General features: G+C 37.8%; 1 protein-coding gene across 1 annotated transcript in view; it reads left to right on the top strand.

The window, feature by feature from the left end:
* The window catches only part of LOC142933764 (glypican-6-like), a 122,777-nt gene that overhangs the window by 66,877 nt on the left and 40,428 nt on the right, over nucleotides 1-15,472 (top strand). Inside the window, exon 3 of the mRNA XM_076077981.1 lies at nucleotides 1,551-1,942. Coding sequence (XP_075934096.1) covers nucleotides 1,551-1,942 — 392 coding nt within the window. The remainder of the gene's footprint in view (nucleotides 1-1,550; nucleotides 1,943-15,472) is intronic.

The raw sequence follows: 15,472 nt of genomic DNA, 5'->3' as shown, positions 1-15,472 counted from the left end.
TTTGTGCATGGAGAGATGTGTTATGATCTTTCCAACATACACTGTGTACTCACGAACATGGGATCCTGATTTGCTCAGCTTCAGTGAGACTCCCCAACAAATGCTGCTTTTGTCTCTTTTTTCTTCCTTTCTTTTGGCTGTAGTGATGCTCAAGAGAGTAGGTGCTCTAATGGAAGAAAGCCACTTGGGCAAATGACAAGAAACAATAATGTAATTGCTGGGAATGAATGTCAATGGGGAATCTTATAGTTACACTTGTGCATTTTATTGTCTGTGTTTCCAGTAATTAACAATGTAAAACAATATAAATCACATATCTTACAGTCTCAGAAAAAAATGTAGAATTGTATCCTTTTATTATTAAGTATATTCAGAAATATCTCTTTCTCCTCATCGTCATTATCGTCTGCTCATGAATTCGTGGACTTCCACTGCACATCGACTTATAAATGAAATCATAAAGCTGATTTCAGAGGCATCTAGGTTTACTTAGGTATGACAGTGTACTGCGTGTATCTTTGTTATACTTTTTTGCGCATGCGGGTGAGAACCGTGACCAGTTCACACATTAATCTGATATTGGCCACATTTTAAAATAATTTGAACAGCCAAACAAAAAACTAAAATCTGCAATAAATCAGAACTGAGCTTGAGGTGTGATTGTAGCCTATGTGGGCTTGTTAAAGAAAGAGTCAGTACCGCACCACCAGAGAAGGTGTCAGTCATCCGTTGCCATGGGAAAACAAAGGTTTGAAGCTGAGACACTGTTTCCACAGAAGGTGATTTCATCCTCTTTTGGAGGGCAGAATCATTACAGTTTATTTTTCCACGACCACTGAGACGGTTTCAAATTTCAGTTTAGCTTTAAGGAAAGGTGAAAGACATTTATTATGTTTTATTTTTGAAAGACAACGTTACACAGTGTAAGGTGTGTGTACTGAATTAACGGCAAAAATAATGATAGAAATAAAACAGATGTGCTTGTCTCATTTTGTATCCTATGTTAAACATACCCTTCAGATAATTCAAAGCGAATTAAGCCTCTTTCAATATACTGTAACACTATATTCAATTATAGGTCTAGAGGCCAGTTGTCTCGGTTGACAAATAAATAGTTTCAGTGAGGAACTAATGCGTTTGGGAATAATGGTGGACCCTCCAGTTGATAATGTATACTAGTGTCTGTGTCTAAAACTTATGAATATTTTGTTACAGTATGCAATCAGAACCTTTACATTAATCATTCATAGTCCTTGTGGCCCATTATTTCTGCTACTAAATTATTAATTCTTTGGACTGACTTTCTTCACATAATCAAGTACCTATCGTTGGCTGCTATACATTAGTGCTGTATACGCAGACAGAGCCTTAAAATGAGACATTCAAGTGCAACAACACTACTCTGACTAGATTAAACGGCCCTCTTCAAAGCCTTTTGTCTGGTTTGTATTGCAGGAAAAGACATTAGATACTGTAAATATCGGCACAATAACCCAACTGTTTGTCTTTTCCATCTCTCCCTCCTCTCCCCAAACCATCCATCCATCTAGAGTTTTTCTTGGAGCTGCTGGACAATTCTGAGAAGTCTCTCAACAGTATGTTCACAAGGACGTACGGGAAGCTGTACATGCAGAACTCGGAGGTGTTCCAGGACCTGTTCACTGAGCTAAAGCGCTACTACACAGGGGGCAACGTCAACCTGGAGGAGATGCTCAATGACTTCTGGTCCAGGCTGCTAGAGCGCATGTTCCAGTTACTCAACGCCCAGTACCACTTCACAGACGACTACTTGGAGTGCGTCAGTAAATACACAGATCAGCTAAAGCCCTTTGGAGATGTGCCAAGGAAACTTAAGGCCCAGGTCACCAGGGCCTTCATCGCTGCCCGGACGTTTGTCCAGGGGCTAATGGTGGGTCGGGAGGTCGCCAACAGGGTAGCCAAGGTGAGTTTAATTTTCTCCTCATACTCATTTTGGGGTTGCTTGGCACTTAAGCAATCGTGTGCTGTTGAGCAGTGTTGCATTATGCTTTAAGATAAAATATTACGTTTGCAAATATCCTGTAAGATTTAAACTGCCTGCAATTGCATATGTCTCTACTATAACACAGGGTTGTTTCTATGAGGCCATGCATTATTCTAGTCCATATGTTGTGATTAATGTTAATTAACACAGGAGAAACATGGTTTAGTAGTTTAATTATCCGCACTGTACCGATGGTCTATCCACCTACACCTTCCTGATTCTTAAGTCTTTGAAACCTCTTCATTGGACTTAACATCATCCTCCTTTAGATTTGATTGCATCTAAATTATGTATTAAAGGCTAAGAAAAAGATTCACTTGATCTCCGGGTGCGAGGGTCAGTACGAGACATTTGTTTTTCATATGACTGGTGGAGTACACAGTGTGCTCCACATGTCAGAAGAATCCCCCGCAGAGAGCAAAGCTTTGCAAAAGAGAGAAGATTAAAGCCCATCACCCCCTGAGATTTCTGATGTGGTGTGTTTCTCTTTGCTACTCTCATTTTGTTACTTTTTAGACATAGCGTATCAGGAAAATTAGTAACATTTTCTACGCTGACATTTCATTTGGTGACATGAATAAAGTTTTCTTTTTTTTTTTTTGTCGCTAATGGTTTGGCTTGAGAAATTGGTTGATTTGATTCTGATGACTAAATATGTTTTCAGAGCATTATCAAACACTGGAGATTATAAATGCGTTTTTGAGGGCTTAGAGGATATTTTTTCTAATTCCATGTTAAACGTAGAAAGCTATGCAACAGTTTTTCATCAACCTTTAAACTGTAAACATTATATAACCAAAGCTGCTTGCTCTTGATGGTGCAGTGCATTGCTCTATGAAATCGATCAAAAACTGGCAGGAACTATTTACACACACTCACATCAAATATATGTTTTTTTATTATTATAATCTTTTTTATTTGAGATATTTTACTTACTTTTTTTTTAAGTGTTGATCCTCAGCTGATAAGCCACACCTGAGCCTGGTGTGGTTCCAGCTTTGAAGTCTCTCCACCTGAACATTGACGGTTTCTTCTTTGGCTGACAAGGCTGCTGTTTAGTTTATTTCAGACATTTCCACACATTCATTCTTTGGCCACAGCTCCACACATTAATGTTTTGGCCACAGCAGATCTTGCAAGAGGTCAGGAGGGTTCGCACCAATGGCAGTGGAAGCTTTTGTGAAAGGTCCCTTTGAAGCTTTTGAGCGTCACTGACCTCAGCTAAGAGAGTATGTAAACTAATCGCCCTTTTGGTTTATCCCAATTACTTGCTGCTCTGTGCTGATCGCAGCTTGGCCACCCTTTGACAAATTCCTCCTTTATTTTCTGGAACATAAGGAGTTCTTTCATGTCCAGGGCTTTATAGCTGGGTGCTTTTTGTCTTCCACCACATGTGGGGATAGGGAGAAATAGTTATATCTTCTTTGCCCAGTTTGTGTCTTGGCATGTTTTAGAATGCAAGGCCGCCATCAAGTACACTGAACAGCTGGTTGTGTGCTTCGGGGATGGTGTGGCCAGCTTTGTGAGTGCATCTCCCAAGCCTACAGACAGGTGGTAAGAGACCCTCCCATTATAGTACGCGCACAGTCTACATGCAGCATGGCACCGTCGGCGGCCTGTTTGGTAAGGTTACAATAAAGTAACCCTCGGTATATAACAGAAAATGCTGTTTCAACAAAAACTATACGGTCAACAGCAATAAACAAGGGCTACAACTAATTATTATTATCATTTTATTCATTAATCTGCTGATTATTTTGTTGATTAATCAATTGATAGTCTATGAATTTTTTTAAAAATGTCAAAAAAAAGTATATCCTCTACAGACTAATAGGTAATGACTTCTAATGTCTTGTTTTGTTGAAACAACAGTTCAAACCACAAAAATAAATATTGAATTAATTTATTATATTGTATTTATTTTGTAAAGCGTCTTTGGGTATTTTGAGAAGCGCTATAGAAAATTGATATATTATTATTATTATTATTATTATTTGATAAAAAATAAAAGTCCATTTTGCTTGAAAAATGAATGAAACCATTAATCGATCAACCAAATAGAGATTAATTATCTTTTGATTATTTGATCATTGCAGCTCCACAATCAAGTTTAGCAAACTTCAGTGTAAAATTTTTCCTTTTCCAGAGTTATTTAACGTGTACTCATAAGTTTAATTAAATAAAGCTTAAGTGTACACTGTCAATTTTGTCATTTTCTTACTGTATTTATATTTCATTTATATAGAAAAATACACTCTAGCAAGAGTCAATTTAACACCAACGCTCAATAGAACTTAATTATACACATTGGGTTTAGTGTTGAATTGAACTCTTAAAGCGTTTCACAAACACGGTGAACAGCCAAATATGTGACTCAGCTTAGACCAATACTTACTTTTTCATAGAAATGCCAATTACAGGAAACACTCCTGGCTGCTGTTAATCTTTATTACTTTATGAAAACATCTAATGTAGACATCTAATGTAGTGCAATGTAGTCAGTTTATGACAAAACCGTGGCCACTAAACATGACGTGAAATAGAATACTTTAAACTTAAAATCAACATTATCTTTACAAACAAAAAAAGCAGCATTCAAATTCATAATCTACTTTTTCCTCATCATTAGACCAGAACCTATACTGTGACCAACTTGTATTATTATTGTGTCTGAAACTGAACCATCAGCTTGATATATCATCACCCTCCTCCTGTAACAACAGACCTCACTTAATTATGGGGGGTTGTGGGAATTTACATCATGGTAGTGCTATATCCTCCCTGCTGTATGTACCCTGCTTCCATATATTACCTCTGAAGAGTCACTGATGGTTCATTGTTTATTATTGTCCTCCAGCTTGCCTCTGAGCAAGCCTTTCACCGTTCCTCAGTGGCATTGCAGTTATTTAAGATGAAGAGTTAAAATGAGCACCTCTATACATTTGTCCTAGGCCTAAAAGGCACCCTCACTCTGGATGAAATCACATTTTCCTTAGTTCCTCATCAATTATGAAGTGGAGCCAGGAAACAGTGTGGCATTGCTAAAGGCTGTCAGGTTGGTGAACAATCATACTGTAGAACTGGAGGTGAAAAAGTAGCTTGACATGACAAATCACCTTGACCTAAGAATCACCCTTGGTTCTTTCAGTGACAAAAAGCCACTTGCATCTCCTTAGAACACTTAAAGTACTGTACATACCAATTTCTCACTTCCTAGATGTAAGCACACCACTATATACAAGGCACTTTAAGCAACAGGGATTTATATACTTTATGGTCGAACGTGTCATTTGTGTGGTGTTATAGCTGCACTTACTCTATCTTCAGAAATCAGTGTTTTGCTGTGTTTGTGTTATTTTAGCAAATCACTTCTGGGCAAACGGTGGTCAGGCTGTAAAGCTTTGTTCAATAACCCATCTGAGAGGAAGTTGGAATACCGTGTATGACGTATTCTCATGTAGCAGTGGTGGAAGATGTAGATACTTAATTAAAAGGAATAATATCACAATGTAAAAATTACCATTATAATTAGGTATTTACATGTAGCTATGTATTAAAAGCTCTCATTATGCAGATTATGTGTGTGTGTTCAATGCGCTGCAACAGTAACTTGAGTGATCAATTACTTGATCAACAGAAAATTAATCTGCAAGTATTCTGACAAATGATTAAACGTTGAAGCAGTTTCTAAGCAAAAACAGTCCACAAAACAATACAACTGAAGACATTAATTGATTAATTGATTCTGGGAAACTGTAATGACTTTAATATGCTACATACCAAAAGATTAAACAATTAATTAAGGAAATAATCAGTGAATGAATAGGTAATGGGAATAATAGCTGTAGCCAAAGTTGAATGGGTTGTCTCATTTATAATATTGCATTATTATTATTGATGCATTGGTAGCTGCTCGTGGATTCTTATCACTCAATCTTCTGAAGCAGTTTGAGGCTCAGTTGTCATGGAATTTCAAACATTTTCATTTACTTCCTGAGCGATTTCTTGTCTTCGTCGACTTAAAAGTTTAGATTAAAAGATCCTTCTTGACCTTCCACTGCTGCAAATTGTTATCAACAATGATATCTTATCTCATTAATTATACACAAGGCACATTTTGGATCTACATAGATCAAAAACGTCTGAGTTTCTCTACTTCTTCTTACACCACAACCATCTTACCACCATTGAAAAATGAAATCAAGGCATATTTTTTCCTAATTCTGGGAGTTAAAATGCCTTCTGGCCTATGATTCGTCATAGAAAAATTGATAGAAATTTACTTCGGCATGTGTGTTGCATATTGTACATGGCCCCTAGTGAGTGGATCGTACTAGCAACCGTTAAGGCTTTAACTCAAATAACCAAATCAGTCGTGAAAACCAGAGGTTTCAAAATGACAAAATGTGCCTTTTATATGAAATGGCTGCTTTCAACCATCTGTCTGTTCAATTTCCACGTTACTTTAACACAGGATGGTGCACTGATGATGATGAGCCATACATAATTACTGGTAACCCGCAGCTCTGCATGCAGTCAAGTCGGAACAGGGGAGATATCGCTCCATAAAATGGGATTGCACTCGACTTGCACTGAACAGTTTCCTGGACCCCGATCCTGGATTAAGAGCAGAATCTCTCTGGATTACAGTTTATGATGACCATTAAGAGTTTTATCCGGGGGGTACTTAAAACACAGTCCAACCATATTAAGACCTGCTCAGAGAAGATTGCAGGGATTTGGTCCTTTTGAAAGGTTTAAACTTCAGGCATTTAGAGCACTTATCACTCACTCTGCATACGCACAGGAAGCCAGCCTAATTCATGGTGCATACTTACTCGTGATGTTGGAAGGAAGTAAGATATTTTGTACTAAGGGATTTGTTTTTCCTGATGGCTTACACTGTCATGTTGATCTTATTATACACTCATTTCCGACCACAAACTGCCAGATAATTTGACATTAAGCTCCAAGGCAGTTTCTAATCTTTACACAACATTTAGACGACATTTACCTTAAATTATTGCTCTGCCCGATTACGGAAATGTAAGAAATATCACATATCAGTTACATGTGTAAAAGTAAATGCAAAAAATGTCTGCAGCCACAGTACTCTGTAGCTCCGTATCGTGCTACATTCTAAGCTTGCCCACTTTATAGCAGCCCAATTAAATGTGAAGGATTTAATTTAAGTCCCTCTTGATACTGTACACTTTACAGAAGCTAGAGACGCTCTAGCTTCTGTTTCACTGGGTCCAGGGTAATGTTGATGACTGTTAATGACGCCGCCTACTGTAGAACTCAAATTGGGTTGGACATTTCACAATATGTTCTTACATTTTATATATGACACTATTAATAAATTAATGCAAAGAAATAATTGGCAGATTAATCAATAATGAAAAATGTAATTAAAATAAAAGTTAGTCAAGTGAAATTTTATGGTATAAATTATATTGTATAACTAAATCCCAATGAGTTGTTCATAAGCAAAGCAGTACCAATGGAATTAGTTGTGGTTTTTCTGTATGTAGAAATTCTTTCACAAATTAAAGAAACAGCATGACTGGTTGAAGAGACACAATGACAAAATGCCTTCTTTTAATCAACATAGTGAATGTATTACAGTGCCCGTTATGTGATCTTGTAGAGTCTTACTTGCGTCAGTGTTTGTATTTGTGATGAATTTGTTGCACAACCAGAAAGTGGACTAAAACAATGTGACGGCAGATTATTGGATCTCCTCCATAAGAGAGTATGGTTCATGCATGTTTCTCAGTTAAGGCCCACTTACAGATGCACTGGACAAATGTGTCCGTCTCTCTCTCCCTCCCTCCCTCTGTCTCCTGTCTCTGTCTCCTGTCTTCCTGGCTCACAGCTCACACAGCTTGCTGGGGATAAGGCCTCAGCCACAGTGCTGTGATGGCAGATGGCAACTGGCTCAAAAAAGGTTGGCACGGCATCGGGAAATGTGCTGCACCAAAGATGTCCTTTTTAATTAAAAGATTTTGATCTGTGGTGAACTGCAGAATGTTGGAAAAAATCAGAGGCATCGTGTGGTCTAAAATACAAGGACATGATATGAAAGGATAATAAAGAAATATACCATATAAATCTCTCCATGCTCTTCAATTTGACACTGAAAACTCTAAACGATAGAGACTTAGTCAGCCTGATACAGAGTGGGAGGGCATCTTCAGTTGACCAAACACAAAAGGATGGAAAATATCCATTGAATTCTAACATGTCATGATGTGAAATATGTCCGTCTTATCCAACAACTATTGAAAATATGTCGCATCAGTTGACTGTGTCAACCCAGATCACTTCGTATGACTACTTTTTTGCACCTTGACTTAAAGTGTATGGCACCACATCTTTATTTAACAAGCACTTAGAGAAGGTTGTCAGCACCGATGTTGTGACATTTGTTCAGAGGTTTCTTGACAGCCACGTGAGACCTGTGTGCCCCTGACATTCAGGCTGGTCTGTAGACTTTCAGAGTCTGACGGACACAGGGTGAGTGCTGTGCTTTAATCCAGAAGGCTCCACGGCAGATGGATAAAAATACAGTGTATGCTGATCTTGTACCCACCAGAGATACTGAATGGCTGTGCCTAGTCATCGAGCAGCACAGGCTGGCTTTTAACATGTTTGCACTTGTCTTGGTAAATTAAAGAATCAGTCTTAACTGCTGCTCCAGACATGCCACATAGCATGGTACATGTCAGGGTAGATCACCAAGTACTATTGTGTTGTGTTGTGGGGGCACAGCTGCTCACATGTGGATTATTCTGTCAGTCTCAGACATTCATTGATTTGACAGCAAGTGATTTTAGTGCAGCCTCTCCGGAATTGTCTTTGGCTCCATCTTACATTTAACATGGTGAGTGGAGGGAAACTAAAGTTCACAGAGACGCACAGAAAGGAGACGTAATTAATGAAAGTACAGTGCTACAGACCAATGACAACTTGTACACTGTCATGTGGCTGTATGTACCAAATTAATAATATGCATCTCAAGTTTACGCATTTGGTTATCTTGTCTTGTTTTATGTATGCACTTCATTTCTAATTTTGGATATGACTTGGTTCACACCACACATTTAATTGCAAACCAGAGCGTACTGGACATGTTTTAGATATGAACAAAATGGTTAAGTACGTGTGGCTAGGTTTAGGCAACTAAAAGTATTTCAATTCAATTTTGGATTCATCTTTATTTGCTAAATATCACAAATCACAAATTTGCAACATACAACATCCTCTGTCCTCGGACCCTCGCATCAGAAAAGGGAACCCCCCTCCCCCCCAAAAAAAACAACGTTAAGCACTTGGTTAAGGTCAGATTACCTTCATGGTTAATACTTTTCTGGAATGTAATATTTGTCAAATCCAATGCCTTTATTTACTTATTTATGTCCGCAAGACTTGGTAAAGTTCAAGAAGAAAGTAACTGTCAAATAATAAAAAATGATTGAAATCTTCAAATGAAATTATTTGACGTCTAGATTGAAAACGCCTCCATGCTGGTGACAGCTTGTGCCTATGTACGTCCGTCAGTCCCATTTAAATTTGCCTATAAGTCAATAAACTCAACTGTAAACTGATTAAATGTTGATGGTCTTAGGTCACTGAGACCTCAGGAAATACGTTTTGGCAATATCTATAAGAAGCATTAGCTTATGTGTAGTGTATAAAGGTTTCACTGTTACCTTCTGTGAGTTTATTCCAGCTGATGTAATACATTTTCTCCAACACATGAAATTAATTTCTGATTTTTATTGCAACAATCTTTAATGTAATCCTTCAATTAGGAAGAAATAAGTCAAGTTTTTACACAGATGTTTGTTGAGACCAGGCACATGTTTCTCTTGGTAGCAGATGGTAGCTCTGACTTGCACAGTGACAGATCACTCATATTGCCATTGACACTAATGGCTGTGGAATTGAGTGGGGACATTGGGGCACCAATGCAGTCTTACATCCATGTCCAATCAGTGCAAAGCAGCGCAGCCTGTCACAATAATTATGACGGAACTATTGAGACAATTTTTTTGGCGACAGACTCAATGTCCCACTAGTGTTCCCCTTGATTGGCCTTGGTAGCTTGCAAAGTCATTGTCATTTCTCACAACTTCATTACATTGTGGCACAAAGCAATTTCCATCTTCTGTGCTCTTCCCACTCTGTTACTCCTAAAGGGAGTTCACGCCATATGTGCATGACAACACCCTGTCGGATAGACAAGGTGATGTCTTCCAAGAGTGTCTTTTCGAGTTATCTCTCATTATGATAGTGAGCCTTGTCCTTTATTATAATGATTCAGTTATCTTGAATAATGTCTTATTGCTGAGAGTGAATTCAGGTGAGTGTAACGGCTCCCGACTGTGGCCTTTTATGGGATGAAATGAGAAGTGCTGGCTTTATTATTGCTGGGGCTCATCCGATTTATAATCTCACATTTCCAATCCTCAATAAAGTTAATGCTCACACCAGGAGTCTGGCTGAAATGCTGACTGCATCTGTAAGCTGCTCTTTTGAAGCAGCAGGCTAATGAGATGGCCGCTGTTTATTCCTTACCCCACTCTCATTTGCAGTATCCAAGTTCATTCACTTGGGTACTGCTACCCAAGTGAATGTACTTGTATAAGTAAAAGTAATTATACAAGTACTTTTACTTGTATAAGTAAAAGTACTAATACAACGATGTAAAAATACTCCATTGCAAGTAAAAGTCTGACATTTAAATGAATAAGAAAAGGTATAGCAACATGTAGTTAATGTATAAAAAGTGAAAGTACTTAGTCTACAGAATGGCCCCTTAGTTAGTTTAGGTACGAATTAAATATCAAACTAAGTAATTTTATATAAATGAACGTTTATATACATATGTATACAGAACAAATTAGCTTCACCTCGACCAACTACAACAATAAAAAGCTACTTACAAATGCTAACGTGATGATAACCCAACGATACATTATATATATAAGTCAGTTTTTCTGCATTATGAGTACCTTTGATACTTTCAATACATTGAGGTGTTTTTACATGAATGACATTTGTCATTCAAGACTTTCTAGAGATGACCCAATCGATCAGTCACATATTTCCGATTTTGTGAAGAAGACATAAAGCTTGCAATTTGTCACAACTGCAAGTCCAAAATAAGCCGCAGAGGAACAACCGTAAAATCGTTTGGAACAGCTAATTTATACACTCATTATATTATAATTCATTCCCATCAAATACGCAAAGAGTAATCACAGTGACGGCTCGTCTGCCGACAGTACGGAGCTGGACAGCTAACGTTAACTGAGGTTACATTGACTTGCAATATGTTACGTTCAAGCTCTACTCAGTTAAAATGAGTACTCAGTAAAGTCTGATTATTAAGCTATCATGATGCTTTCAAATGTAATCTTGTAAAATGTAGTTATTGGTGAGAAACTTGAACAAATACAGTTGTTTAAAGTTTTTTTCACAGCAATTAAAAAAATAGTGAGGGAATTATGACCTGTTACTCTAACCAGTTTATAATATATAATTAGAACCACTAATGCCAAAATAATTTTTTATCTAAGTAAATCTCTTATGTCCTAATTATTTGAATTGTGTTTTTATGCAAATAACCACTAAAGATGACATTACAAAAGTAAAAGGATAACATTTAGAATTTTTGACGGCTGACACTGAGTTATGGGATATGGTTCCAGGACGGTGGTGAAAAAAATTGATTCGGCAAAAAACAGAATTGGCAGGTGAGACTTTAAAGAAATCGTAATCAGCCAAGAAAGTTCAAGAAAGCATCTCTTGGACTTTCAGTTGAAATGTAATATTGTTTTCTTTGCAATATTGTTACTTTTACTTTAATAAAGGATTTAAATACTTCCTCCACACACTGACTTGCACTCAAACATATGCTCTCCACGTGGTGTTATCATAGCACTTAAACATCAGATAAGTAGATTCGTTTTTTAATCTCATTCTGGATCTAAGGCATCCTACACTCCATCCACTCAACTGTAAATAAATGCTAACAAGATTATCAGATTACCCTTCATCCAGATCATACAGTAACTGCTCAGGGCAGTAACTGCAATGATGTAAGAGTATCCCTGTAAGATAATTGCCTTAAGAGGCACTATTTTAATGCAATGTAAAGGCTCACAAAGCTCAAGGGCAGATTAAAACACTTTTCCTGTTTGCAGTATGTAATATATGTTATTTGGTTGTCACTAAAAAGTCACACTGAATGTAAAGACTGCAGTCAGAACAGGTCTATAGTTGGGAAAACTCTCCCAGTGTTTTATCCATGTCTTTTTAATAGGCTTTTCATAAACTGGGCCAAATTTAATTGAATTGACAGAAACGGATTAATCCCAGAACCTTTTTTTTTTTCTTTTTTGTTATATTCTTATGAATATATACTGCACTTCATTGTACAAGTTGGAAGAAAGAAAGAAAATAAGTAAGATGGTATTAAATTGTACAAAATGACATTTGCAATGGTTTAAGGATGATGAGTAGATGATATGGTATAGGCCTGCTATATATTCATTAGAATGCTCTGTAGTGCTGCTATAATTTATACCATAACAGTGAATTTATCAAGGGAATGTGTTCCAAAGTCATCTTGTCAACTAGTTTTTGTTTTATGATAGCGGTTTAAACTGGATTTAGTGTCCTTGCCCATGCACAGGGACTGGGTGGAGCTGAGCCAACAGTGAACACAAAGGGGACGAGCTCTCCCTCTCTCTTTCATCTGTCACCATAACAAATATATTTAAATGCAAATAAGCCTGTGAAATAAAATGATTCAAATAGCTTGATAGGAAAATGTTATATTTAATCTGTAAGGTTTGAGTTGTTGATGGGGGAGAGGGGAAGAGAAAAGAGAAGGAGATAGCTGGAGATGCATGAGCATGCGGGCGGAGGTGGAAGTGCAATTTAAAAACTGTCTCGTCCCAGTCTAAGGTACAGCAGACTGGTGAATTGCATGTAGCACTCAGATTTGACTCATGGATCTTTACGTGTGATGCGATTTTAGTCAAAACAGAAACTGTGGTGACGGCACGGAATAACCAGACTGAAATCTTAAGGTTAAAGCTGCATGTGGGCCGGATAAACACTGTAAATCAGTTAATTCATTAATGATAATTTGGTGTTGGCTGCTTTTATAATCTGCTAGCAAAATAGTGCATATATTTTAACAAAATGCATCATTGTAGAATCATAAAATGTGTATTTGCAAGGGACAAATTCTTTGGGAATTAAGAGGCAGCTCTCTCCAAAGCGAACACTGTGATTGGCATGTGCTTGGTTCTGTTTCTCTCTTCTGTTTCTGTCCAAATGTGGCGGTTCCTGCCACCTGCCTGTTCCCTCTGTTTGTCTGCTTGTGTCTTGCCCGTTTTTTTCGATCTGTTTCTTCTGTATCTGTCTTTCTGTTTTCTTCGTGTTTGTTTTTCTGCTGTTTGCTGTTCTTGTTTTGTTCTCCCTCCAGCACTGCCTGTTAATTAGAAATGTTATCAATTAAACGCTAGTTAATGTTGTGCATTAAACCAAATGATTGTGAAGGGCCCATGCAGGCTGATAGCAGACACCTGATAGCATATAGTAAATAAAAAACATAGCACAAAAAGTAAGGACATTTGTGTTTGGTAGATTATTTCCTTGTTGTAACAATGCTTCTTGCCAATGAATCTTATACCGTTGGAAAGCCTGTTTATTTCCCTTTTAAATGGTGCCACATTTGTAAGGAACATGCATTTGTGGGATGAGCAGCAGACCTGAGTATGTAGGTTGCGCCCATGAACAATTTGCCAAATTTGCTCTGCCAATGCCAAACAGCTTATTCTGCCATTGACTCTTGTTTGGTGTCGTTTGGTGGATTGGATGATTGAAGTCTGAAGAAACAAGACGTATTGTCAATTTAACAATTTATTCATTTAACAAACAGGAGCAGGAAGCGGAGGCTGATGTATAAGCAGAGAATCAATCACAATATATCAAAATGAAAATGTACCACACTCCTAGAGTGATATAAACAATGTATGCAAACACATACCAGCGGATGACATGCAGCGGTGGAATTGAGAGCTAACAACCTATTTTAATGGCCCTCTTACAAGACATCACGTGATGTCAGAAGCAGTCAGAAGCAAATGTCAAAAATGGTTAATTTGGTCCTTCTGCCAAGCAGCAATAGAAATACACTAATAGTGTACGTCTCCGTCTCTTTCTCTTCCTCTTCCTTATCTCTCATCTCACATATGCACACACAGGTGGTCTGGCCATTGTACCAATACAATCAATGGCACTCTGCAGGGGGGGACTGTGACTCATTGGTGGAGCAGGGTCATCCTTCAGTCCATGTCCACGTGTCCTTGGGCAAGACACTTAACCCCAAATTGCTCCTGCAGGCTGTTCCAGGGGTGTGTTATGAAGTTAGAGTTAGTCCTGATAGGCATGGTAGCCCCTGCCATCAGTGTAGGAATGGATGTGAATGATGACATGTAGTGTTAAAGTGCACTAATGTTTTCTTTTTTCAGGTTCTTATCACTTTTATCTTCAGCTGTAGTTATATCACCATCCTTTGTGTTAGCTGTCTTTGTTTATTTTTTTTCGTTCTTCAAACATTATGAATGTTAACAAAAGTCAAATTAACAATAATAATGATGACAAAGAAAATAGATTAAACACAAAATGAGTAATGATTAAATCGTTTGTTTGTAGGCTCTGTGCAAAGCCTACGTGTAGCCTGCACAAGTGGTCGACACATTTATGCTTTTGCGCTGGTCTGTCTGCGTCGCTCTGCAATTACACCACCAAAATGCTAGTTGGCGATAGGTTTTCTATGCAACTGTGTTGAGTTTTTTCTTGTACTTCAAACAATGGCGACTGAAACCAGACACAGTTCTTTGCTGAAACTGAGCAGATCATGTTGGAGTTGGAGCTAATAAATCTAATCAAATATGAATAAAAATGCTGTTACTGCGTTACCTATTTCTTGCCTCAAATGTTTTCAGAATCATGTTTGGTGTACTGTTTAGCTGTAATATGAGAATGTTTGTGGCTATACCGGTCGGAGAAAACCGGACCATTTGGGTTCCACCCATTTCCGCTGGATGTCTCCACCCTTACATTAATGGAGAGGTACCTGACAGGCTGCAGCGGAGGCTAAAGCACAAATCTACAGTTCACCTAAAGTGCAGCTTCAATGCAGAAGTATAAATTGGTCTTCAGAGTAAAGGGTGTTTGAGGCTCTACAACTTTTAGGGTAAATTGGTGATTTTAGACTACAAAATAAATAAAACTTGACTTGACCTGAATTAATCAGTGTTTTGCACTGATGAATGAACATAAAATTGCTCTAGAATTAGACTTAATTGATGTTATTAACTGACTCTTCAAATCATTTCCTGTGATGGGTAGATTGGTTCCTCT

Source organism: Anarhichas minor, unplaced genomic scaffold, assembly GCF_050575085.1.
Source record: "Anarhichas minor isolate MPS153535 unplaced genomic scaffold, ASM5057508v1 ptg000062l, whole genome shotgun sequence".
NCBI classification, from domain to species: domain Eukaryota; kingdom Metazoa; phylum Chordata; class Actinopteri; order Perciformes; family Anarhichadidae; genus Anarhichas; species Anarhichas minor.
Note: the sequence above shows the minus strand (reverse complement) of the source record. Positions and strands in the feature narration are given on the sequence as shown.